The 26,720-nt window shown below is 47.1% G+C and overlaps 2 protein-coding genes across 4 annotated transcripts in view; one reads left to right on the top strand and one right to left on the bottom strand.

The window, feature by feature from the left end:
* Positions 1-1,480, bottom strand: part of SFXN2 (sideroflexin 2) — a 32,424-nt gene extending 30,944 nt beyond the window's left edge. The window contains exon 1 of one of the 3 annotated variants that reach the window (XM_074999252.1): positions 1,342-1,480. The gene's annotated coding sequence lies outside the window, so the exon portion shown is untranslated. Of the gene's footprint in view, positions 1-267; positions 352-1,341 lie in introns of those variants that run through there. The other 2 variants (XM_074999251.1, XM_074999253.1) reach the window with 2 other exon arrangements.
* A 45-nt stretch (positions 1,481-1,525) lies between these two features.
* The window catches only part of ARL3 (ARF like GTPase 3), a 36,068-nt gene continuing 10,873 nt past the window's right edge, over positions 1,526-26,720 (top strand). Inside the window, exons 1-5 of the mRNA XM_074999929.1 lie at positions 1,526-1,652; positions 13,838-13,981; positions 15,222-15,338; positions 21,456-21,506; positions 22,886-23,071. Coding sequence (XP_074856030.1) covers positions 1,650-1,652; positions 13,838-13,981; positions 15,222-15,338; positions 21,456-21,506; positions 22,886-23,071 — 501 coding nt within the window. The 5' untranslated portion in view covers positions 1,526-1,649. The remainder of the gene's footprint in view (positions 1,653-13,837; positions 13,982-15,221; positions 15,339-21,455; positions 21,507-22,885; positions 23,072-26,720) is intronic.

Here is a 26,720-nt window from a genome sequence, read left to right on the forward strand (position 1 = left end):
CCCTGGCGGTTTCCGCTGTATGCTCATGCCCATTGCACTGTACTGCTCTCACCCCAGGATATCCCGGGCTTTGCACTGTACTCCCTCTCCCTCCCCCTCTCAGGCCTCCCCTCCGCCCCCCTGCCAGCACACAGCCCCAGTGCACTGCACTTGCCTGGCAGAACTCCTGAGGTTCACACTGCAATCCCGCATTACACTGTTCTCCCCACTTACAAAAGACCTCCCGGACGCCCCCAGTTGTGCTACAAAGATGTTTGCAAGAGTGACCTCAGGGAGGTAGACATCGAGCCGGACAGCTGGGAGGAGCTGGCAGACGATCACAGCAGATGGAGGCAGGAACTACACAAGGGCCTTCAGAAGGGTGAGATGAGGATCAGACAGCTAGCAGAGAAGTGAGCCCACAGAAAGCACAGCAGGGACCTGCCAGACACCCACTACACACGCAACAGATGCAGAAAGGACTGTCGCTCTCGTGTGGGCCTTCACAGTCACAGCCAACGCTGCAAATGATGATCCCAAACGGAACTACGAAGGGCGCGATCCATAGTCTATGTAGACTGAAGGATGCTGCTACTACCCCACTTACAAGCACCAAAGAGTCTGAATCCCCCCGACTGCAATGCAGCCCCCACCTGCACTCCCCTAGCCCTTCAGGTCTTGCACTGGCCCCCAAATGCGCTTCCCCACAGCCCCACTGAGGCTTGCATTGCACTCCCCAATGCACCACCCCCTCAGGCCTTTGGAGGCTTGAACTCCACTCCCTCCATTGACTACTCCCCAGGCCCTGAGGATTGCACTGCCCCCAAACGCACTACCCCCAGGCCCCACTAAGGCTTGCATTGCACTCCCCACGCACTACCCCCAGGCCCCACTAAGGCTTGCATTGCACTCCCCACGCACTACCCCCAGGCTCCACTAACGTTTGTATTGCACTCCCCACGCACTACCCCCAGGCCCCACTAAGGCTTGCATTGCACTCCCCACGCACTACCCCCAGGCTCCACTAACGTTTGTATTGCACTCCCCACGCACTACCCCCAGGCCCCACTAACGTTTGCATTGCACTCCACACGCACTACCCCCAGGCCCCACTAAGGCTTGCATTGCACTCCCCACGCACTACCCCCAGGCCCCACTAACGTTTGTATTGCACTCCCCACGCACTACCCCCAGGCCCCACTAACGTTTGCATTGCACTCCCCACGCACTACCCCCAGGCCCCACTAAGGCTTGGGCTGCACCACACCCCGGGCCCCTCGAGGCTTGCACTGCACCCGCCCCCCTTTCTACCTCGCGCTCCTGTCCCCACTCTAGCTCCTCGCTGCCCCCAGCAGTCCCTACCTGCCGCTGCCCCAGGCAAGTCCCCCTCTCCCTCTCGGGCCACGTGGGGGATCACCTCCCTCTCCTGAACGCGTGGCCCTGCTCAGCCAATCAGAACGGGCCTCCCCACGTTGCCGGCGTCCGCATAGGACCCGGGAGCTACGCGAGCCGAAGACGCATGCGCCGCACCCTGGTAACCCGAGGAGGCGGGTTTGGCGCCTGCCCCGCTCCCTGCCCGCTCGTGCGTGCCGCAGAGAAGGATGACGCTATACGCAGGAGGCGGTGCGCATGACGCAGTTGCCCATGGTAACCCGGGAGCCGCGTAGAGGATGGTGAGTGCGAGACGCGGGGCGGGAGAGGGCGGGCGGCCGGGGGCTCTGGAGAGGGAGGGCTGGGGCGTCGGCACCAAGCCTGGGGGGCAGCCTGGCTGGGGGGGGGGGGAGTCTGGCCGGGGGGCGGGAATGGGGGATGGGCTATTGGGACCAAGCCTTGGGGGGGAGGGTTGGGCTGGGGGGGGGCAGCCTGGCTGGGGGGGGGGAGTCTGGCCGGGGGGCGGGAATGGGGGATGGGCTATTGAGACCAAGCCTTGGGGGGGGGCAGCCAGGCTGGTGAGAGATGGATGGGGGCAAAGGGGCTATGGGGAGAGTGAAGGGGGTGCGGATATTTGGGCCATGCCTGATGTGGGGAGGGATGGGGGTCCAGCCTAGGTGAGGTAGAAGGGAGAGACTGGAGGGGCCAGCCTTGGCGAGAGGAAGGGATGAGGTGCTAAGACGAGGGGGGGAGCGTTGGGGGCCAGCCTGGGGTCTCACTGAAGGGAAAGGACGGGCAGGTACTCGGATGTTTCGGGTGTGCAGTGCAAGGGCAGGGAGGGGCGGAGATAGCTGCTTCAGGGTGGGAGCATCCCAGCCCACTGTGAGGTAGGCGAGCTCTAGGGCAGGGTGGTGGGTGTGTGGACTGTGTGTGGAAACTAAAAGGACAAGTTTATGACGGTGAGACAGAGGATGGGAGAACCAGATGAACAGCCTTCAATAGTCCCATGTCGTTGCTGCAAGCTACATTCCTCACTCATCCCAGCATGCAATGTTCCACCCTGATCCATCATAAAAGGTGTGGAGACAAAGCCTAGGCTCCTTGTTCCCCTTTTGTTCTGTTGATGGTGGGGCAGCTTTACATATTAGACACAATTGTCATCACAGGAAATGCATCTGCTTTAAAGGCGAGGGCAGTTATATAATGCAGTGGAGGACTCCACAAATTACATATAGGCAGGGGCTTTTGACAGATAGCTTTGTAAAGATCTCAAACTAGTGTAGTCTGGGATTTTGCTGAATGGTTTCTGAGCATTTAATATGTGCATGAGATGGGGTAGGCGGGAAGGAAGTAGGTAGTTTCCAGTGCCTATTCTACTAGTATTCAGTAAAAAGATGTACAGATGTATTTCCCATATATTAAAATCTGTGTTTCACACAATGTGTGAGGTGGCCTGTGGGGTTCATGAGGGACGAGCTGGGATACAGAGCATCCCAGGTAAAGATCCTGATAAATTATCCTCCAGAGTCTCAGCTTTCATTTAAACACAAGCAACAAATGCTAGCAGTTATGGCTGTGAATATAACTTTGAAAATATGAAGGAGTGAAACTGCCAGAGTTCAGGGTAAAACAAGAGCCCTCAGGGTGTGAGTTGGAGCCTTCTTTTCAGTTGTTCCTTGCTGTGATGCCAATGATGAGTTAACAGCGATGACATTGATGTTATTTTAACACACATCAAAGCATATAAGAAGTGAGTGGACATTTATTTGAAAATCTATACCAGCATTTCACAAAAGTTTGGGGGCTGAGAGCATGAAGAACTAGCTGAGGAAAGGGAGACACAGCATATGGGTAAACTGAGAAGAGGGGTAGGTTCTTAAGCTCCACAGGGTAGGATTACAGTGGGAGCCCAGACAGTTTTGGTGTCCTAAAAGTGGGGCTTATATTTTAAAATTTGCGACATATTGGATCAAATGGCACTTGTGGCTTACTTGCTGTTGTAAATAACTATATATTTATGGCACTTTAACATACAGTAAACCCTCAAAATGCTCGACTTCAAGTTGCGCTTGACTCTCTCCCTCCCCACTCACTCCAGCACCCTATCTCCCACCCAGACCCCCCATCTTCACCCCCATCTCAATCCCTGGCAGCCCCCTCCCACACCCTGAACTCTTCATTTTGGCCTCACCCCAGAGCCTGGGTGGGTCTCACAAAATCTGCTGACCTTGGGACCCCAAAAGTTATTCTGGCCTGTGGGAAGCCCTGATGCTTGGTTTTCCCTGCCTCCTCTCCCTGCCCTCACCTGCCATGAGGCTGGAGTGTCAGGGAGTGAGGTATCTCAGTTGGGAGCTATGTCCGTGAGGCTTGGGTTGTTGTTAGTTTGTTGGGGGTGGGGATTTTCCTCTCACTTATGTGGTCCCTGACTGATTATTTTGTAGATCAGTGGCCCCCAACCTCAAATAGGTTCATCACCCCTGCCATAAATAAACACAATGTTGAAACCTTTTTTGGATATAAACCAATATTTTACTTTATTTAAAATGAAGTTTGGTAAACTAATATGATAATGCTTTAGTGCTTAATCTGCTTAATTGTTTTAATTTTGATTAATAATATTTTCTTTCTTACTGGTTATACATGTGCCCCTGTGTTACAGCTCCAGTTGCCTAATATGAATAATTTAGTATTTTAGGTATTTAGATATAACTGAAGGCATTTTGTCATTATGGGTGGTTGGCTGGTAGTCCACAGAAAGGTTTGCATTGAGTGGCGTGGGCCATGGGCCAAAAATTTTGAGAACCACTGTCCTGTGGAAATGTGCATATGTGACAAATTGCTAATAATTTTAAAGAAATTGAAACTTGATTTCAGTTATCTCAAGGTATGCATAGAAGGATCCTATTTCGACATCTCCCAGTGTTCCAAAATAGAAAATTTTGTAGGGCCTCTTTTGATATAAAACTTTCTGTGAGTTTGAGTGGGGAAAACTTTTTAGGTGAATTGACTTCAGCAAGTGCAGAAAAAAGTATACGTTGAATGACACTGTAGTCTGGAGTTTGCACAGCAAGTAATTGACTTATTTTTGCCTGGGTTAATGGTATTGAATAAGCTGTGCTTAATAGATTAACACTCTCTTGTTGTTTTGAAAAAGGATTAGTGCTTTTATGTAACATCTATAGTAATTCCGACTAAGATAGAGGTATCGGAGGGGTAGCCGTGTTAGTCTGGATCAGTAACAGCAACAAAGGGTCCTGTGGCACCTTATAGACTAACAGAAAAGTTTTGAGCATGAGCTTTCGTGAGCACAGACTCACTTCATCAGATGCTGGTCCTGGAAATCTGCAGGGCCAGGTATAAGTAAGCCAGAGCAAGGCTTAGATAAGGTGACAATAGAGGTAGTCCAACTTCTTGCTTCAGGGCATCAGCTAATCAGCTGCACAAGAAAGGATTCCCTGCCCTCACATACTGTATGTAGGGTTGCACAGTGAACCAGGAATGAAACATCAGTTACTAGCCACTGTTGAGGGCCTGGTATTAGAATCAATAGGCCGTTTGTTTGATTCCAAGTAGCAAACCCTACATAAACACAGTGAAATTGTCCTAAACTTCCTCACATAGACATCCTCTGTCTTATGCAATGATTTTAGAATTCTTATTGCTCATTACTGTAATGTGTAGGAGCCCAGACGTGGACCAGGGCCCCACAGTGCTAGGCACTGTACAAACACACAGAACAAAAAGGAACTAAAAGCTTACAATTTCCACAAAAATTTCTAATAAGAGACAATGGAGGCGGACAGTGGGAGAGTACAGGGAAACAAAGAGACAATACTACGCAGTTTGGTAGGCCGTGATCTCGCATAACAGTGGCTTGAGTGTGGAGGGTTACTTTTTATATACACAAAGGAAGAGGAGGGCTTTGACAGAGAACAGTGAGGTAACTCTGCAGATGTTATAGGGAACTCTTCCTACGTCTGACTAGCAGCATAGGAGAAAACACAAAGGTGTCTGTTTGGAAATGTATCACATGGGTAATGGTGACTTGTACCATGGGCTGATCAGAGGGAAAAGTCAGTATCTTGTTATCAAAGGAGAGGTGATGGATAGGAGGGGGTTATGCGACCAAGAGCCTTGAAAAATCAAGAGGAGCAGTTTATGTTTGATGTGATAGAGAAGAGGTAGGCAAAGAAAAGGAGGGCCTGGTCAATCAGTGGGCTTAGCAAATGATCTGACGAAGGGGGTCTTTGCCCACGAAAGCTTATGCTCCAAAATACCTGTTATAAGGTGCCACAGGACTTCTTGTTGTTTTTGCAGATGCAGACTAACAGGGCTCCCCCCTGATACTTTTCAGCAGTGTTGTAGTTCAGTAGAATTTTATTTGAACTTTTGTTAAATCTGCTGGTGCCTGAAGGCAGTTTTCTCCATGCTTATAATCTAAATTCATCATCTGAGCTTTGTGACTAATACAACAAAAGAGGAGATATTGGTTTCTTCTCCCCAATGGGACGCAACTGTAATCTGTCATGACCAGCGGGCTCCATGTCCTCTTATTTCTAGCCCATATCATAATGTGAAATAGTTCTCTCCATTACATCCTTTATATTGTCACCTCTGGTATGAAATTTACACAGATTATTTCAATGCTTGGTTCCCGCGAGCCAGCTTCTAATTTGGCTGATAAACATGAATCTTCCTTTCAACTGTGTCTGTGGCACAGGATGTGGCTGCAAGCACCAACTAGTTCTGGAAATCCACACAGCTGCATAAACCTGGCAGATCTGAGGACTTAAAAGTCATTTTATTTTTATATCTGTGTATTAAGAAAGCAAGTTTAATGCATGTAACTATAAGCAAAAGACCTCTGATTGGTCAGTGATGTTTTCAGTCTAAAATATATATATCTGCAATAGACCCCTGAGTTATGCAGGGGTTGTGTTGCTCACAACCCCCATGTAACTCAAATGTCGTGCAAGTTGGGGGCGACTGGAACCAGATGGCAGCCTGGTTCCTGGCTCCCCTGGGCTTGCAGGAGTCAGGAAACCAGGGCTGGTCAGTTTCCTGGTTCCCAGAGTTGCAGGAGTGGGAACCAGGCTGACACTTGGTTCCCAGCTCTCCCCCCACAGCTTGCAGGAGCCAGGAACTGACCACCCCGGTGGGCAGACAGCCGCAGAGCGTCTTTGAATTTGCTTAACTAACGTTAATGTGGGTTAATGGATTCTAATTGGTAATTGCTGAGTGGATTTTTATTTGCTTTTTTAATATCTCCACCCACTTTCCAGAAAATGTGGCTATCTTAGTGGCGCCCCCCAATGGCGGTCTCCTGGATTTGCCTGGTGTGGTCACCCTCCTCTAAAGGGTATAGTGTGTCAAGACTCAGGGGGTAGCCATGTTAGTCTGTACAGGCGGTCCCTGATTTACGAACACATCGACTTACGACCAACCTCCAGCTCACCTCCCCCAGCGGAGGGCTCCAGCCGCATGTCTGGGGCTCCCCTCCATTTCCCACGGACCCAGCTCCAACCCCCATACCCCAAATCCCTGGCACACCTGGGCCTTGACACGCCCCCCACCCGGCCCCAACTCCCGCAGACCCGGCCCCAACTCCCCCAACCCTGTGTGGCCCCAGATCACATCCCCCATGTGGCTGGCTCAGCATATGTGGGGCTCCAACCTGCCCCCTGCTCAAACACCCTGCCCTGGTGCACCCCTGTTCAACCCTCTCCCCCACCTGGCTCAGCTCCCCCCCTTGGTCCTGGCTCACCCCCTCTATGCGTGGGGCTCTGACTTCAACCCAGGCCTGAGGCTTCAACCCCCCTCCACTCAACCACCCTGCCCTGGTGCATCCCCCATTCAACCCCCCTGCCTGGCTTAACTGCTCCCTCTCGCATCCCCAGCTCACCCCCACTCCTGTGCTTCAGGCTCTGGCTGTCAGTGTGTGGAGGGGCTCTATCCCTGCTGCCAGCTCAACTCACCCCCACCCTGTTTCACTCCTGTTCAATCCCCCCTCTGCTCCGCTCAACACCCAACCCCCGCCAGCTGCCCCCTGCCCCAGCATGCATTGGACTGTCAGCCACCAAAGCACTCAGGGATCCGGTTGTCAGCCGCTGCAGGAGCATGGGTTTCTACCCACCCAACTAACTCCCTGTCCTGGTTCACCCCGTTCAACCTGCCCCCCCCGCCCCCCCAAGGCTCCAGCTCTCACTCCCTGGCACGCAGGGCTCTGGCTCCAACCCCCCTACTCACCACCCCTGCAGCCCCAGCTTCAACCTTCTGGCCAGGCTCACCCCCCCCCCAACTTCTTAATGCCCGGGTCCAGCCCCCTGCGAGCCCCAGCTCAGCTGCACCCTCCTACCACCCCTGCTGCACGAATCCACTGCAGGCTTAACCTCCCTGCCCGCGCCCAGGGCCCCAATCCAAACACTTCCCGACTTTTGCAAAATTCAAGGTACACGAGGGTTGCGTGGAATGCAACCCTCGCGTACCTCGAGGGATTACAGTATAAGGGTATTTCCAACTTACAACCCAGTCGAGTTACAACCAGCTGTTCGGAATGTAACCCATTTGTAAGTCGGGGACTGTCAGCATCCGCAAAAACAACGAGAAGTCTTGTGGCACCTTACAGACTAATAGATTTATTGGCATATAAGCTTTCATGCCTGCAAAATCTTATGCTTCAATAAATCTGTTACTCTATAAGGAGCCATAGGATTTCTTGTTCTTGTCAAGACTATACATCCCTAGCACACATGGCTTCATGTCTGAGTGGCCTCCACGGTTCTTCCCTCCATATTGAAAATGCTGCAAGCTGCTTGGTTTTACGAAAATTAATGTGTAACCTTCACACTCCTAACAAGTTGCCAGTGCACCTTTTCAGCTGGACAATGTGCTTCACTTCCATCTGAAGGTTTGTTCTACTCCTGAACCTGGGAACTCCCCACATCACCCATCTCATCCCTTAAGCTGCCAACCCAGCTGCCCTGCCACTAATGCAACAAATAGGTTGCTTTTGCAATATCTTTACCCTTCCTCCTGGAACATTTATAACATCATTGCAATGTCTATAACACTGTTGTATACTGCCCACATTTAGGGTTTTATCGTTCAAAACCTAATTCAGATATTTTTATGTGTAAGTGAAAATCAGTCCACATCTATATATTGGCTTGCTTTTCTTCTGTCCTTTTAAGTCAGCTTAATACCTTAATGAATACTTTTATTTCTAAAAATAACCCCTTCTCTATTGGCTAACCGAGATAATCCTGTGATCAACCATGCAACAAGAATTGTCACTTGAGTAGAAAAGGGAGCGATGCTGATCTTATTTCTCGTAGGCTGTTGCATTAATTTGGAAGTTCATCATTCTGCAATAGAAGAGGATCTGTTAACATTTGTTTTTCGTTCCTCCCCTGAAAAGTATTTAGTGATAGACAAGTGATGCGTTATAGTTTATTCTTTTGTATTTGTTTTTTATCTTGAATTTAAAGTTAGAAAGGTTCCAAATCTAGACCTGCTCTGCAAGGCTGTGTCTATACTTGCATTCCTCTTTTGAAAGAGGCATGCAAATGAGGGAAATTGGAAATGCAAATGAGGTGTAGATTTGCATGTCTGGAACCTCATGGACATGCTCAGTCAGAAAGAAAGGAGAAAAGCAGTGTAGACATGACTCTTTCGAAAGTAAACCCATCTTCGCAAGAACCCTTCTTCCTTTTTTTTTTCCTGAAAAAGCCACATCTACACTGCTTTTCTTCCTTCGAAAGAAGCTCTTTAGAAAGGATATGCAAATGAGGAACAAATATGTAAATCCGTATCTCACTTGCATTTTCAATTTCCCTCATTTGCATGCCTCTTTTGAAAGAGGAATGCAAGTATAGATACAGCCCAAATGTATTGCGCTACTCTTAGCAAGCAGTACCCTGAACAGGATTAATGTTTTCATCAGTCCTATTAGTTTGAGCAGTAAACTACAATAATAGGGCTTGAGTCAAAGCCCCCTGAAGTCACTACTCCCATTGATTTCAGTGAGCTTCAGATCAAGCCCATAAAGAATAAGCAGAATGGTGGGAAATTTGGGAGTGTCTCTGTTTAACCATGATACCCTTTTAAAGAAGTAGAACTTGTGCAAATAAGAGAGTTGGTGTTCACTTTGGGCATGTCTGTTGTGACAGAGTCAAACCCCCGATTTTACAGATCCCGATTTAGTGGACTTCGGGAGCAACAGATGTCTTCCCATTGTTCCTGAATTTTGCCGGGGTCCGTAAAATCACTCCCACACCAAAAAAATGAGACATGCTGCTGCAGCCTGGAGGAGCCACCAACTCTTCCACCAGAGCCCCCACACACTCCTCCCACCAGGCGTGGGGTGGGTGCAGAGGCAGACTGGCATTCCTGTACCCTGGCACCCTTGTGGGAGGACCGCATGGTGGCACCGGCACCAGTCCCTCCAACCGCCTGTAGGTCGAGGCACCCCGCTGTGCAGTGGGGCACCTTTAGCCACGCAGTGGGGTGCAGAGGCTCTGCTGGGTGGCAGGGGTTTTTTGGTTTTTGTTTTTGCTTTTTGCTTTTGTTTTGAGGGGGGAGGACTGGGGCTGAGGGAGCCCAGCGGTGGTAGGCGGCAGTAAACCCTTGCATTTAATGGACTTTCGGGAACAGCGGGCACCTCTCCCCCCATTAGTCCATTAAATCAAGGGTTTACTGTAGTGGAAGGGAAATATATTAGCCTCAGATTAAATAGGTCCCTGTTCCCAGGGAAACTAACAGAGGCTACTCTAGAACTGGCAGGAACTTGTCGGAATCAGTCCATTCAGAGCACCTGAAGCCAAATAGGTGGTTGCCAGAGGCAAGGGGGTCAGACTGATCAGAACACCTGGGGCCAATTAAGAACCAGTTAATACTGGTTAAGAAGCACTCCTCTTCTGGTGGCTCAGTGCATTCAAGGAGCTGAGGAAAGAAGGTGCTTTGGAGGATCTAGGAGGAGCAAGCACAAGCAGGTGCTAGAGAGAAGAACCTGCGAGTAAGGAAGGTGGTGGAGAGGGCGTCGGGGGATGTGGCCCAGGGAATTGTAGCTGCCACACAGCTGTTATTAAAACCTTTGCAGGCAGCTGCTTTCATGTGGTCCCTGGGCTGGAGCATGGAGAAGAGGGCAGGCCTGGGCTCTACCCATCACCCTCTTCCCATCACAGTACAGGAACGCGACTGGTTTGTAAAAGTCCAGCGCTGTATCACTTGGAGGGGCCACACAGACTGTGGAATCTGATTTCCCCACTTTTCCCCATGCTGGCCAATGATGAGAGTAGCTCAACAACCAGCAAGCTGGTACCCTAGAGGAAGTTCCTGAACTGAGGGCTGCTGTGAGCCTCCGAGGCGAGTGATTGGCCTAAAAGTACAGGGCCCACCAAGGATGAGGAGGAGCTTTGTCACACTGCAGTTATTTAAATTGCAGACTAACACACTGACTTACAGAATCATAGAGAAGCAGGGCTGGAAGGCACCTTGAGAAGTCATTCAATCCAGTCCCCCGTGATGAGGCAGAATCTTGTAAACATACACCATCCCTGACAGATGTTTGTCTAACCTGTTTCTAGACATCTCCAATGAAGGGGATTCCACAGCATCCCTTGGAAATTTACTCTAAAACTTAACTACCTTTATAGGTAGAAGTTTTTTCCTAATATCCGACATAAGTCTCCCTTCCCACAGATTAAACACATACATCCTGCCTTCAGTGGACACAGAGAACAGCTCATAGCTTCTAGAGCCGGATGGGACCATTGTGATTGACTAGTCTGACCTCCTGTGTAACACAGGCCATGGAATTTCCTGATAAATAGCTCCTAGAGCACATCTGTTAGAAAACCTTTCACTCTGGATTTAAAAATGGTTCGCAACGGAGAAGCCATTGGGACCCTTGGTCAGTAGTTCCAATAACTAATTACTCTTGACTGTTAACATTTTGTGCCTTAATTCCAGTTTGAATTTGTCCAGCTTCATCTTCCAGCCACTGGATCTTGTTAGACCTTTCCCTGCTGGACTGAAGAACCCATTAATAAACATTTGTTCCCCATATAGGTAATTATTGACTATAATCAAGTCACCCCAAATCATCTCTTTATTAAGCTAAATCAATTGAGCACCTCGAGTCTATCACTATAAAATTCATCTTCTTATCCTTTGATGACTTCCGTGGCTCTTCCCTGAACCTTCTACAGTTTATTAAGAATTGATTCTCAGTTGTCTTTTCTCAAGACTAAACATGCCCAGTTATTTTTTAACCTTTCCGCTTAGGTCAGGTTTTCTCAACCTTTTAAAATTGTTGGTGCTCACCCCTGGACTCTCTCCAGTTTGTCCACATCTTTCCTAACGTGGTGTGTAGAATTGGACACACTACTCCAGCTGAGGCCTCACCTCAGTACTGAGTAGAGGGGCAAAACAGTTAGCTCCCATGTCTTATGCATAACGCTCCTTTTTACATGGTTCAGAATATTAGCCTTTTTTTCCATCTGCATCACATTGACTAAGGTTCAGTTTGTAAGCCAGTGTAACTCCCAGATATTTTTCAGCAGTACTACCACATAGCCAGTTATTCCCCACTTTTTAGTTTTGCATTTGAGTTTTCCTTTCTCAGTGAAGTGCTTTCCACTTGTCTTTGTTGAGTTTGGTTTTAGGAGCAAGGGGCTTTCAAAGTCGGGGGGTCCTTTGGAAAGCTTCCCATCTACATGGGCGATGGCTTTCCCAAAGCGGCACTTTCGAATCACGTACGGCTGCCATTATGCTAAGGAGGTGCTGCATAGTCATGTCAGCATCTTCCAAAATCCCTCATGAACCGTGCTTCTTCCGAAGGAGGAGGCTAGCATGGCCACAGCCTGTGAAATTGATAAGTATTATCTTTGTTTGGAAAAGTAAGATTCGGTGATGTGCCTGGAAGAGGTCTGGGTCGGAGCAGGGATTTGAACTGCAAGTTCCTGGCTCTGGGTCCTACAGGTCGGAGCATTGAGTGCACATGGCTGCCAGTCAGTACCTCTTATGGTTTGTTTTTATGGGAATACTGACCAGCTGAGACTGGACGGAAACTAGATGACCCAAAAGGAGCAAAGAGGTTTTTCCTTCATCTACACTCCCCAGAGAAGGATGATTATAATTAGGTCTGATGGCAACTTGGATTCCCAATGGGGCTGTAGTGTGATAGATTCCGTACAGACACACAAGAGCTAGCCTCTGCCTAGAAGAGCTTATAGTCTAAGCAAGAAGGGGACAGAGAAGCGCTGAATGATAAAGTGACTTGCCTGAGGTCACCTAGCAACTCACAGTCTGTTGCCCCATCTCCTTGCTGCAGTGCCTCTCTATTGTGTTGCTAGGCTTGTCTGAATCCAAGCCGGGTAACTAGTGTTCCTCAGTAATATGCCAGCACCCAGAATGTTCTGCTGACTGTTATTTTGTAGCGGTGTGCGTTGTTTTTATGTACGTGCACAGTTTTAGTGGTTTGCATCACAAATAAACTGATGCCACTATTCTATTTCCTGATTCTGAATGACAGTGTTCGCTCCCAGGGCTGAGCCTGGCTGACGTTTGAAGTCTGTTGTGCTCCTCTCAGCCAGGAGATACAGAAATCTGAGATACTTTTATTAGCACCACATCCTCAGAAGCTGGAACAACACATTTCATTGGCTCTGCATGTTTTATAGGGCAGGTAAATGGAGTTTTGGATAATCAGAGATGTTACCGGCTAAGAGAGTCATGACAGAGCACATAGCAACTTCAAAAGAGGGAGATTTGGATTAATGGGGCTTTGCTGGTGGTAAAGATAATACCGATCATGCAGTGGCTTGGCTGCAGCTCATTAAAGTAACTCATCCTTAGGATATACACCCTGGCACAGTGTGTACTGTATAGGCTACAACAGGGGTTCCCAACCTGTGATCTGCAGATCCCTGGGTGGGGTCTTTGAGGGTTATTGCAAGGAGTCTGTGGGAAAAAAAAGATAAAAATGATCATAGAAGATAAGTTGTAAATAAATTGCAAAGTTACCATCAATTATTATCTTTAAATTAAATATCTTCCAATAATATTAATTGCTCTCTGAAAATCTATGTTGTGGTTTCCTTTTTCATTAAATGAAGTGTGCATTGTGTCTAGAATGGGCTTTGATGGGGGTCCGTGAACAGTTGAGGGGGTGATTGGGGGTCCGCACTAGGGAAGAAGTTGAGATTTCAGTTGAGTAACACAATCCTTTGAATGACCCCATGAGCTGGCATGTTGAACGCAATTAGTGTGCTCCCAGACCGACCGAAGGTGATGCCACATGTAGGGGTGGGGCACCCAGAGAAGAGTGGATAAATGGAAGAATGAAATAAACTGGGCAGGGTCTCCAATCCTGTCTATGCTGGTTGTGGGATCTGCTGCCGTGGAGCAGAGAGAGGAGGGCAAGGCTGGGGAGGGGGAAAAGGTTTCAGCATGGGAAATAATATCTTGGATTTCCTGGCTGCCACAGGGTTTACTATCAATTCTGCGTAAACTGAAGAGTGCACCAGACCAGGAGGTGAGAATCCTCCTCCTGGGACTGGATAATGCAGGCAAGACCACACTCCTGAAACAGCTGGCATCTGAAGACATCAGCCACATCACACCGACACAGGTAAGGCAGGCCCTTCCTGAGCCTGAAGACGGCCGTCTGTTCCGTTTCCATCCAACACACTATCTTACCTGTATATCAGCAACAAGCTGTGCCTGTGAAATGCTGTGGCCGCACGCAGAACTGAATCGGAAGGGGTATTAGCTTCGTATGGGTGTGTGTCCAGCTGCACAAGGGGAGCCAGCCCCAAATCGGTGCATAGCTGGAGGATGTTAACTTGGCACCAGATTCTGACCTTGGCCATCATGGTATGTATCTGGCTGACCTCCCCGCAGGTCAGTGGGATTGCTTGGAATTTACCCTCGGGTAACAGAAATCCGATTTTGGTCCCGTTTGTTTTAACAAACGAAGAACAACTGTGGAGATAGAAATGCACAAGTGCTGCGCTATCTGTGCTCCTTTCTTCCCACAGGGCATTCCCTGAATGCCACGGATCACGTCATCCCCAGTTAATTGCCTTGTACTCCCTGGCTTCAAGGCTCCCTATTGGGGCAATTGTGTCCCTTCAGTCCAAAAAACCATCAGCACCATGCCTGACTTGACCAGAGGAGGCTGCTAGAGAGCTGCATGAGGTGCTTTTCTCTCTCCCGCCCCTAGGAGCTGAGTGCGCTGCCTTGCAGCCTTCTCAGTCCCCGGCAGCCCAGAGCAAAAGCCCACGCTCGGATTCCGAGCTCTGATCCCCCTGGGTCCTATGGCAGCACGTTGCCAGGCCACACCACATCCTGTTTTTCCAGTTGAACACCCTTTCGGTTGGAGCTTTAGTGGATGAAATGGACCCTTCAAACATGCAGCTGTTGTTCTTTTAAGCAGAGCTCTAGTTGTGTTTTGTTGAGTGAAGCTGAGTCCTCTGCCTTCGGGTTAGATTGTTCTGCATACTCAGCTTACACAGGCTCAAGCCTGCTTCTCACTGCGCCCTCTGTTCTCTCCTTATCAGCATCTCTCTCTCACTTCTTGCTGTATCCACCCTGCTGCGCACTCCAGAGGCATTAACACCAACATAGGCCTCTGTAGCCATGACAGTGTCAGCCCTTGATCCAGAAACATATGCAAGCTGACATGCATGAGGCTGCTGTTCTCTTTCCTCTTCACCTCTCTCCTGGCTGATCGAGCTGAACAGCAACACGGCCCTATCTTGCTGTCCTTTTCAGCAGTGTGATATATAAGCTGTTAATGGAACAGTCTCCGGAGTATGACCTGAGATTTGGGTTAACAGAGTTTGTGCTTTTACTTCTGCTCACTACAGGGCTTTAACATTAAAAGTGTACAGTCTCAAGGTTTTAAGCTGAACGTGTGGGACATTGGTGGACAGAGGAAAATCAGGCCGTACTGGAGGAACTATTTTGAAAACACTGATGTTCTTGTAAGTATTGGCCACAACTGAATGCTTGCTCATGCAGTGGCTTTCCAAATTCCCAAGTGGAGAGACAGTGCTAGATGCCCTGTTCCTCAGTAGTGCCATTGTTGGTATAACATTAATGATTTCAAAGGCATTTGCAAGCCCAGTGGCTTAGGTTTTTCCCTAACATTGGGAACAAATAGTAGAATTGGCAGAACGTTTCAAATTTATTTTTCACCTTTTCAACACTTTGTGCTGATCACTCCTCTACATGCCCAGTTATAAGTCCTTCTGGTATTAATGGTATGATGTTTATTAATAACATATATTTTGCACGTCTGTAGCAGTGTCCATTGGGGAACATTAAGGCATTTTACAGGTGCTAAGGAATGAGGCCTCAAATTGTGAGGGGGAGGGAGGGCAGTATTATTGTCCTTTTACAGATGGGGAAGCTGAAGCACAAAACAAGTTAAATGACTTGTCCAAAGTCAGCCAGGGAGTTCTGTGAAACAGGTAAGACAAGAACACCATCTCTCAGTTTGGAGCTTCAATTACAAGACTGTCCTTCCCTACCTGTTTCAAGATTAATGCTTTTAATGTTCTGAATGTGAAAGTCTTAACTAAATGCTTTAGAGTTACAGGCTGGGACACATTTCATGCAAGAGCACCATACAGAATATATAGAAAATACAGCCACTTCTGAGCTGGAGGGTGGCAACCATTTGGTGCATGCAACCCTGCATAGAGGAGAAAAAGGAGGAGTATTGGCCAGGGATATTGGGGAAGTCCCCCACTCTTGCCAAAAGTTCTACAGGATCTGTAGAGTATGAACAGATCAGCAAGACCCTTTGATCCTGAGGTAACCTCTGAAGGACACAGCCCAGCTGGATGGCACTCAAATTAATCCCCACAGAAGGTTTAAGAGATGAACTGACCCAGCCAGCAACAGAACCTGTGGAGCCAGTGAGTTTAGGAAATCGAAACCTAACTGTGCAGTGCGTAGCTCATGGAGGCTCTGACTGCACTGCACAGTTATCCTAGGTGCCTGGCACTCGCATGTGAGCAGCTTGGTTAACCTGGCCTGGGTGTGAGTATCGTCCTTGTGGTGCTCTAGTCATGTTACAGTGTTCTTCTCGATTTTGCATTCATCTGTGTAGGCCTGGGAGTGTGTCCCTTGGTTTTGTGCTGAGACGCCCTCAGATTCGTTCCCTGTCAGTTGCAAGGTAACTTGTCAGTCTGTCATCTGGGCTGAGGCTCTGTAGAAGGGCACTGGAGAACTGTCAGCACATGAGTGATTTAGCTTGCATCTTCACTTGCCAGGTGGGCTTGAATCTGCATTAAATCAGAGTCCGAGGTCTTAACCCACACCCTCAGCCAGGTAGGAGTTCATTGCTATCATCAGTATCGTTTTACAGATAGGGAAACTGAGGCACATATTGACTGTGATTGTCTGTGAACACACAGCACATCTTATGTTATTTAGGCTGTAAACTTTTTGGGACTATCTTCTTGATATATGTTCACACTGTGCCTAGCACAGCAGGGTCATGGTCCATGACAGTGATCCCTTGGAGTGGTTCTACCTCAATATAAAATATTAATTAGAAGGCAATTGGAGATCCAGGAGTAGGCTCCTCATCTCCTTTAGTGTGCCATGCTCTTATCACTGAGCACACAGCCTTTCACCAAGGTGCTGCACGATAAAGTATATGACAAATCTAAATAGCCAGCCCCCGCAGCATCCCTGTAACAGGGGAGAGGACAGGCCTAGAGAAAGGGAGCCAATGTTAAAGTAAAAAGACATCTCAGAGTAGAGTGACTTTAATTGCTAAATGCATAGGAGGATGGGCGGAGGTGCTGTGCCAGGAGGGAGAGTACCACAGCTTAGGAGCCAGCCATCACCAGAGCCTGGGTCATTTGCCTTCCCAAAGCATAAGGGTGAGACTCCACAAGGAGGAGCTGTGAGAGAGAAACCTACCAAAGCAAGGCTGAGGGAGGGGGAGGTCCTTCTCCATTATGGGTTTCAAAAACCAGCAGGACCAGCTTAGTCACCGAGTCCCTGTCCAAGCAATCAAGACTCAAAGCAGAGGGGCAGACGTGAAATGATCATGACTGCTCAGGAGGGCTCATCTCTGATTCAGGGCATACAATGGGCAAGTGCTACACAAGCAGGTAAAAGTCAGCACCACAAAGTAGGCGCCAGGGAGCATTTGACTGCTACAGCAGACACTCGGGGTATGTCTATACGTACTGGGAGATCGACCTATCAGGGCTAGACAGCTGATGCCTGTGCTCCTTATTATCATGAGAAACTCTCCCATCGACCTCCCACTGTGAGAACGACCAGATAAGTCGAGCCTAGATATGTTGCTTACAGCCACGCAATTGTCCTAGCTGGTATTGTGTATCTAGGATTGACTCTCGGGTCTAGTGTAGAGCTGGTCTCAAAGTCTGTGCATTGTGAAGACAGCAACAGTCTCCAGAGGTATGTTGCAAACCTTGCTACTCCCAGTTCTCCCTTCCCAAGCTGATAGCAGCAATTAAACAGCCACCTTCCCATTGTATTTATAACAAGGGAAGAGAGAGATGGGAAAAGAAAAGGGCATTCTAAGCCTGAAAGAGAAAAAACCCACCATCTCTCCCCCACCTGCTCAATACATCAGGAAAAGAGTAAGGAAATTGGCAGTGAGGAAAATGACCAGTTTCACCACTGGTAGATGTGAAGGTGGGAGTTGCACAGCAGCTGGTAGCAGCCACTTCCTGATCCATTTGCATGGAAATTGCAACCCCCTTACACCAGATGTAATACTAGAAAGCATCTGAAATACAGGCCTGTATACTTCTTATGCTTGTGCCTGCTGGGACAGTATTTACAAAGGTAATTTCAACTGGTGGTGTGCCACAGAGGCCAGGCTATAGCTCCTGTAACCACTATGGATGGGTATTGCAATGCCAGGTCTCTGGAGCCAAACGGAGGTACTATCCCAGGCCTCCTGCCTCTGCTCCTTCAGAACTGCAGTGCACAAAGGGAGAGGCCCCTCCAAAAATGTTTGAAAACCATGAAGTGATTGCACATTCAAATCAGCACAGGTGTGTTTGAATGGGAGCTACTCCAGCTCTACACACCTGTGCTATTTGGATGCGTAACCCAGTCAAATAAGGTGCTTCTATTTGGATGATTGCATATTCAGACACACACCTGCAGTGCTTTTGCATGTGGCTCTCTCGTTTGGGAGTAGACACTCCACATGTACTGAGCTTGTGAGCGTCGTGCTGCATTCTGGGGGGGGATTGTCTGTAACCCTGTCGCTTCAAACTGTAATCTCAGTTAAGCACTGATAGGAGACCCCCAGAAAAAGCCCAGGGGGTGCAGGAGAAAGGATTGGTGAGTGGTAGGGGGCACAGCTTGTGAGCGCTGAGCTAATGCCCCACATTTGTGAGACAGACACTCTTGCATGAGAGGAGTCACCTTTCAGGTGAGATGTTAGGCTCAGTTCCTGACCATTCATTCTCACTACGCATCCTATGATGCTTTCTTCAAGACCAGGGGTGTCCAGGCCACCCCCTTACCAAACTTCAGTTTGGAGAATTACATTCTGCCTATAGCTACCTCACTTTTGGCAGGGTAGTGTGACCTTCACTTCCTGTCCTAAAGGGTTGTACAGTGCTACTTTGGGCAGTGGCTGAACAGCTAGCATTTCAGCCTAGGGGCGGCGGCTGTGGATGTGCTTTGTCATGTGGTTTCACAAGTTTGTCGACAGTTGCTATGATATGACATCCTTGCTGAGGAAGCACTCAGTGACAGGTAACTGATGACCTCAGACATAGCTCGCTCTTGTAGTTTATAATGTTTCATGTAGTGCTTCGGGAAGATGTTGAAATGATACCAGCTCCCTCAGCTCATCCACTGAGCATGGACCAGTATAGTATGAGCAGTGGTATTGCAAGCTGCTGAAGGATATGCTGTCCTTCACCAGTGTTTATCAGCTCTGACATGTAAGGATCATGAAGCCACAGCAAGCAGAGAAAAAATGTGTGAGGTCATCGGTTACCTCTTTGCCTGGGAGGCATACACATTTTTCTCACGGCATATTAAATCCATACTAACTCCAACCTTCCCTAGTCAAACAAAGCAAACAGAATGTTGGAATCATTAGGAAAGGGATAGATAATAAGTCAGAAAATACCATATTGCCTGTGTATAAATCCATGGTATGTCACACCTTGAATATTGTGTGCCAGTCTGGTCTCCCAACCTCAAAAATGATATACTGGAATCAGAAAAGGGCAGCACAATTGATTGGTTAGGGATATGGAACAGCTGTCATATGAGAAGAGATTAATAGGACTGGGGCTTTTCAGGCTGGAAAAGACACTACTAAGGGGGATATGATAAAGGCCTATAAAATTGTGACTGGTGGGAGGGTAAATCAGGAAGCGTAATTTACTTCTCATAACACAAGTATTAGGGGGTCACCAAATGAAATTAATAGGCAGCAGGTTTAAAACAAACAAAAGGAAGAATTTCTTCATATGACCCACAATCAACCTGTGGAACTTCTGACCAGAGGATGTTGTGAAGGTCAAGATTATTATAAAGTTTAAAAAACCCCAAACCTATGTATGTTTGCAGAGGTTGAGTTCATCGATGGCTGTTAGCCAGGATAGACAGGGTTGGTGTCCTTGCCTCTGTTTACAAGAAGCTGGGAATAGGCTCAGGGATGGATCACTATTCATAGAACCACAGAATCTAAGGGCTGGAAGAGACCTCAGGAGGTGAAGTCCAGCCCCCTGCCCAAAGCAGGATGATTGATGCACTTGATGATTACCTGTTCTGTTCGTGCCCTCTGAAGCACCTGGCATTGGCCACTAATGGAAGACCAGATACTGGGCTAGCTGGATCTTTGGTCTGACCCGTTATGGCCGTTTTTATGTCAACAGACTGACAGTTTATTCAGTTCAGCTGTTAAGAATTCCGACCCCCCCCCCAACATTCAGTCTAAATTGTCTTGGAAGCCTGAGGTCTCTGTCCAAGTCTGCAAGAAAGGGTGACATTTGCGATATGATGGGTGGGAACTGTGGACAACTGTCCCCTGAGAACTGGGCTGATGCTCTTTCCACTGAAGAGCAATCAGACAATTTACTAGCAATGTTCAGTTACTCCTGTTCAGGGATGGATTCATATCAATGAACTGGAAATGAAGGGCCCCATGTTTCATTGCCAGTCCCCTCAGTCAATGGGGAATCCCCATTCTCATGTCCTACACATGCACATCTTCCAGCATCTGAGCCACCCTGGAGTTTCTTTTCAGCTTTCTTTTGCAAGTCATTGGGTTAGTTTGAGCTGGTCAGTGTAATCCTTCCTGTGTTATTTTATATGCAAAAATGCTAAGGGGCTCCACATTTAGTCAGGCCTATCATTTTAAACAACTGACCTGTTTCAATCACATTAGCAATGAACAGGAGCATAGTTCAGAGGGATGGGAGCAGCTGGCTTTTCTAAATGCATATCTAGTAAGAAATTCCAGGCGCCTGAACGACTGTGTGGAGCTAAAAAGCTTTTCCACTGGTTTTACCATTTTGCATTTACTCCCAAAGTGTTCAAAACCAAGTTCTTGGTCTCGTAAGGAAGGAAACTAACTAATTCAATGCTGATGAAATGTGCCAGACTGACTGACTTCCCCATAAAACAAGTAGAGTATAAAGATAGTAGAGGCAATCTCATCTCATACTGCTCCCTGTCTAAAGGCTTCATCCCTGCCCTGGAAGGAAATTCAGTCTCCATGACCAATTCAGTCCATCTCTTGGCTGTCAGCACAGTTATTATAGTGGTTTATCTCACATGGACATGTTCCAACTGGGGGAGAGCATGATTTACTGTACTGAGCGCAGGGCTGGTAGGCAGAGATTCGGTAGACCTGATCCCAGCAGCCCCTTCTCTGACATTGGCCAAGCTATAACTCTTTTCTTCCCATCTGTAAAATAGGAATAGTTCCTCACATTCACAAGTGTAGGGAGGGGCAGCTAATTTTTGCACAGCACTTGAAATAAATGTGTCTATGTAAATGACGAGGATTACTTTTTACACAGGCTGGTAGATGTCTTCCAGATAAAGTAACTCCTTCCCTTCTTCCTTTGTAGATCTATGTCATTGACAGCGCAGATAGAAAGAGGTTTGAAGAAACAGGTCAGGTAAGTAACCTATGTCCAGTTCTGTCTGAAGTAATGTTCACTAACGTCCTCTGCATATGTAAGTTAGGAAGATATTTTTGTGGTTAATGTCAGGAAAATTAGCATTTCAAGTGGGGCTTTTCTTTCAGCATCAGTACCAATTATTGATATCCTATTAATCTGATGAAAGGCTACACTGAGTTCACCTTTACCAACACAAATGGGACCATGCTGAAAGCCTAAACCTTTTCATATCCCTCTGAATCTTGCCAAAGCAAGACCACATGGAATCAATTTCTTACAATTTTCTCTTGAATTTGAAAATACTGACTTGATTGTCTCTTGAATCTAATCAACAACATTTAAAAAGCTTTGTAACTTGATTCTATTTTATCCTGGTTTTCAAAACAAGCACACAAATTGCTTTTTTGGACTAGAATCTGACCTGTGATGCAACTCATTCTTGTACTACAAAGTAAGTTCTCAAGCTCCCTCCCTCCTTCAAGCAAGGGGCAATCCCTAGTGGTTCAGACTTGCTAAATTCCATATCCTTTCACTTCTTGGCTTCCCTGCCAAGACTGCCATATATGGCACCAGCTGTTTTGAGCACTTGTTGGTTAAGAAGTAGCATGAAACAATGTCCTTTCATACCTTCAGACATTAAGGTCTTTTGATAACAGTGGATCTACAGTGGGTTTGGACTGTCACAGAGGTAAAATCCTTCGTTCCCGCCCTCTTGAGCCATCCCCTCCCCAACGAATACATGTTTTACAAAATACCCTGCAACTTGTCATGCAAGTGAAACTAAAGTGTGGCCAAGAAAATCTATTGACCAGCCTGGCTTTCAGCATTCCTTAAGAAGGTAAACATAACTTCCGTGTGGGAGGGAGAATTTTGTTTCTGAAACAAGATTCTGTGGTACAAGTTACAGTTCATAAAACTTTGAACAAAAAGCAAGCTTGTTACTAGCATCACCACCAAGGTTCAAACAGATTAGAGACATCCTCCCGATTTCAAGGATGAGTTAGGCAATAACTCAAGGCAGACGCCTGGAGACTGCTGATTGACATAGTTCTTGCTATATTTTAGTTTGGTCTCCAGAGTGCAGGGTAGGCAAAATCAGAGTTACAGCCTTTAAGATGACTGTTAATTTCAAACTGCGCTAAAGACTTATGTAACCTGTAATTGAAAGCACTTGTTTTTGAACCTTGGGCAGATGATTGTATACTCTCTTACTTTTTGTAATAGGATCTAAGTTTCACTGGAATGCTCACTTCCAACATTTGCCCTAAATATAATTCTAATTAGAGACATGATCAACCTCTGGTGATTAAAGGCTTCTCTCCCTCTTCTTTTTCCCCCCTCCTTACCACACTACCGCTCCCTTTTAAATGACATAGGAGCTGGCCGAGCTTTTGGATGAAGAAAAGCTCAGTGGAGTTCCTGTGCTCATATTTGCTAACAAGCAAGATTTGCTTACGGCTGCCCCTGCTTCAGAGATTGCTGAGGGACTGAACCTACACACGATCCGTGACAGAATCTGGCAGATCCAGTCTTGTTCAGCCCTCACAGGAGAAGGCGTGCAGGTGAGCCGATAGAGAGGGCTTGTTGTGCCCACATACCTTACTGAGCAAGGAGGGGCTGTGTGCTCTCGTGAAGGGGGCTAGTAATCACAAAAACAGACTGTTTTAGTCAAGTTGTAGAAATGCATTTACTTAATTCAAAGATGCTTTCAGGCTAATAATTTTGTGAAATAAGTCCCCTTACCTGTGCTGCTAACCCCATAGACGACTACAGCGCAAAACTTTCAAAACCAAATTTACTTTCTGGCTGATGACATTTTGCTTCAGCTCAGCCAGTGGCCAGAAATGAGTCAGTTTCACTTTGGGCCAGCCTACAGCACCAAAAAGCTGCCTGATGATGGGAGCTGCTTAGGGCGGTACCATCTGATATGGCCAAATCTCTAGACCGGGGGAGCCACGTTCCCTAGTCCAGCCTGAAACGCGTGCTTAACTTTGTTGGTGCTACACAGTAATTTTGGGTAATGTAAATGGGATTTAAATTTCGTCAGTTTCACGCTTTTATGCACTAGTATAATACATGAATGTTTGAGTTGCAAACACTGCAGGAGAATGTTTACATTCCAACACAACTCTTTTCCTTAGAATTAAAAAAAAAAAGAAATCTGTCTTTACAGTACCCAAAGTGCCAGCCTAAATATATGAGACAATGGGCTTCTCAGAGCTTTTATTTATTTAGCCAAGATATAAACTTGGCAGCCAAGCTAGTGAGACGTTTCAGTCCTGTAATCTTTATTTTGAAGTGGTGCTGTTACAAGGAATTATAACGTTTCACTATCTCAGTAGGTGATTTGGACCTCTTGCTGTTTCCTAATGAATTTTCGCCCCACAACGACAATTATTCAAACATGAAATACTCTTGAAGAAATAAAGCAAAAAGGAAACAAGCTTGTTTTCCAAATGTTTACATGGATCCCCATGTTGGCCCCTGTTCCAGGCTCTCACCCACATTGCTGCTCCTACTCATTTCTCCAGCAGGGAGCTGTGCTGGCCCAGCGGCTGTAAACACAATTGGGTGTGGAAAAATGAAATGCTGAAAATGGAGGATTATCAGCTTCACCTCTATTAGCTGAAAAATTCTTCTTTCCCAAGCTGATCCAAGTCTTTCTAAACCTGACTGCCTGCTTTCTGATCACCTGCTGCTTCTCATTGTGCCTTTGGATGTGTGCAGCGCACCTGTGTGTGTCTCATAAAGTCAATAATACACCCGGGGACTTGAAAGTAAAATCCACTCCTGTGCTTATGTCTGGATAGCAGAGAACAGGAGCCAAATCACGAAGTATTTGCTGACTTAAACATTTTGTTCATTACCCTAACCTAAGGGAAATGCATTTAGATGTGAGCCAGATAATGTCTCATTTTGTCATCCCCAACCTCCTGGTATTCTCGAACGTGGCAGTTTATTACAACATGATTGTCCAGCAAGGAAGGTGAGCAAAGCATAACCTGCTCTAGAGCTCGTAGAGTGAAAAGCCGTTCCCAACAAGCTCAGAGAGGAAGAAGGGTTCAGTGTCCAGGGCACTTGTCTGGAAGTTTCCTGCTTTAGCACAGACTTTCAGTGTAACCTAGACAAATCCTTTAGTGTCTCTATGCCTCAATTTCCCTGTGTAACAGCCCTCCCCTGCCTCACAGGCATATGGTGAGGAGAAATCCATGAACGATCATGAGAGGCTCAGACATTATAATGATGGAGATCATATAAGTATCTCAGAGAGAGCGTAAGCAGCACTTCATCTCCATGGCAACCCATGCGCCATCAAACCAGAGAGCAAGAAAGTCCTGCTTTGGCCAGTAAACTTTTTGAACAAAACAGCCTTTCTGGAAACATGACTAGAGCCAAGGATTTTAGACCTCAGTTTGCTCAGCCTAGAGAGGAGTCATTTTATCCTGTCTTAGCCTCCTATCCCTTTGGGTTTGTCCCATGGAACCACAGAGGCGCGCCACATCCTCAAAGTGCGGGGAGGGGAAAGAACTATTCAAGAGAAATGCAGGAGGATCATGCTACAGCCTCTCTGCATCATGGTAACATAAAGGAAGAGAGAGATTAGAATCTTGTGCATGGCTGTGAGAATTTCTCAGAGAAAGTAGAGGTCAGTGACCGAAAAAGAAAGGAAAATGCTGGAAGCCAAGAAACATCAGATGCTTTGAGGGAAGCCGAGAGAACAAGCATGCTGCCTTTGCTGTCAATGGAGTACAGCCCCTACCTAGACTTGAGAGACAGTACGAGTGGATTTTGATAAGAAGGTTTTCTCAGGGACTGAGTTTGCAGAGAAAGTCTTTGTGAGGGCCCTAGGCAAAAAAATGAGCAAGGATAAATAATGACAATCATCGAAGGGGAAAGTTTGAAGGTCATTTAATTAGTTTAGTTGGTAGCGCCATGGTGTATAGCATTGAGTAGTTAAGACTGGGGATTTCAAGGTTAATGAGATTAGATTATGGTTAATAGAATGATATAAATTTAGAGAATTTAACTATTCTTTGAAATAGGTTATTTAATAAAAATATTAATTAAGAAGGGAATCTACATTGTCATCATGTCTTTTAACATTAACCTTTTGGGACTTGAAAAAGGTCACAGCAGCTTCTTTGGAAGGTCATGATTAAAGGTGACTAGGTTGACAGAAACCCCCACAGGATAGCCCCTCGCACCACCTATAGTCCACTGGGCTGCCAACAGCACCAGCTTCTTTCCTCTTCCAAAGAGTGAGTTTCATTACCTCCTCACCAGCCTTAGTAAAGCTGTGGGCCCATCGTTCGGTTTGTTAATCAGACTCTATGGCATTGCTCAAAGAAGAGGGGTTTCTCTTACACTCCAAGTGCATTTGAAGCAGACCCTGGCTTTGTCTGTAATTCAGAGCTAGCAAGGACCAAGGATGGTCACTTGGCAGGAGCAGTTTGGACGCTGCTTTGTGTTCTGAGATAGACTCACTCAGTTTGCAAGCTAAAGCTCGTGTTTATGTTCCATGGACAACTCAACAGCATAGGGGGTGCGTGGCATGAGGGGGTAATAGATTCTGGTGACAAAACAACTGAAGGGTGGGGGAATCAGTGCCTTACAACAGTCAGTTGTCATTTAGATGCTCCTGGAGATGCACTGTGAAAACAAAGTATCTAACTGCACCTGGTGTGTGAAAGTAACATCTGTGGTGCCATGATTATACAACATGGCTGGGAGCCAGAGGTGGGGTGAAACAGGACAGCCACATGCGTTTTGTTTTGCTATCCTGTTGGGTTTGCTGAGTAAGAATCCTGGATGTCTGGTAGATGTGATTCATGCCTTTGGATCTGTCTGCCGTGCACAGTTCGCTGGCATCATGGGACCACCTTATAATATCACTGAAATGGGACCAAACTGTGCTGCTACCCTGTAAAGTCTATGGGGGAATTCCTTGGGATGGTGCAGAGAGTCCTTAAAGCTGTTCTGAATGGGCAGTGTGGAGGAATCTTCCACTGGTGGTAATGCTGGAATGCACGGTGCTCTGCTCAGCCTCATACCAATGATGGCCCTTGTGAGGCCTTTATAAGTCTCCAGAAGATAGAGCAGCCTTTTAAATACTCTCATTTGGGCCCCTGGATTATGGGAAATGGAAAGGTGGCCTAGAGCCACCTTTGCTTGTCTCCCCTTAGCTATGTTCCAGTAAAGCTGGGCGCTGAG

The sequence above is a fragment of the Carettochelys insculpta genome, chromosome 7 (assembly GCF_033958435.1).
Source record: "Carettochelys insculpta isolate YL-2023 chromosome 7, ASM3395843v1, whole genome shotgun sequence".
NCBI lineage: Eukaryota > Metazoa > Chordata > Testudines > Carettochelyidae > Carettochelys > Carettochelys insculpta.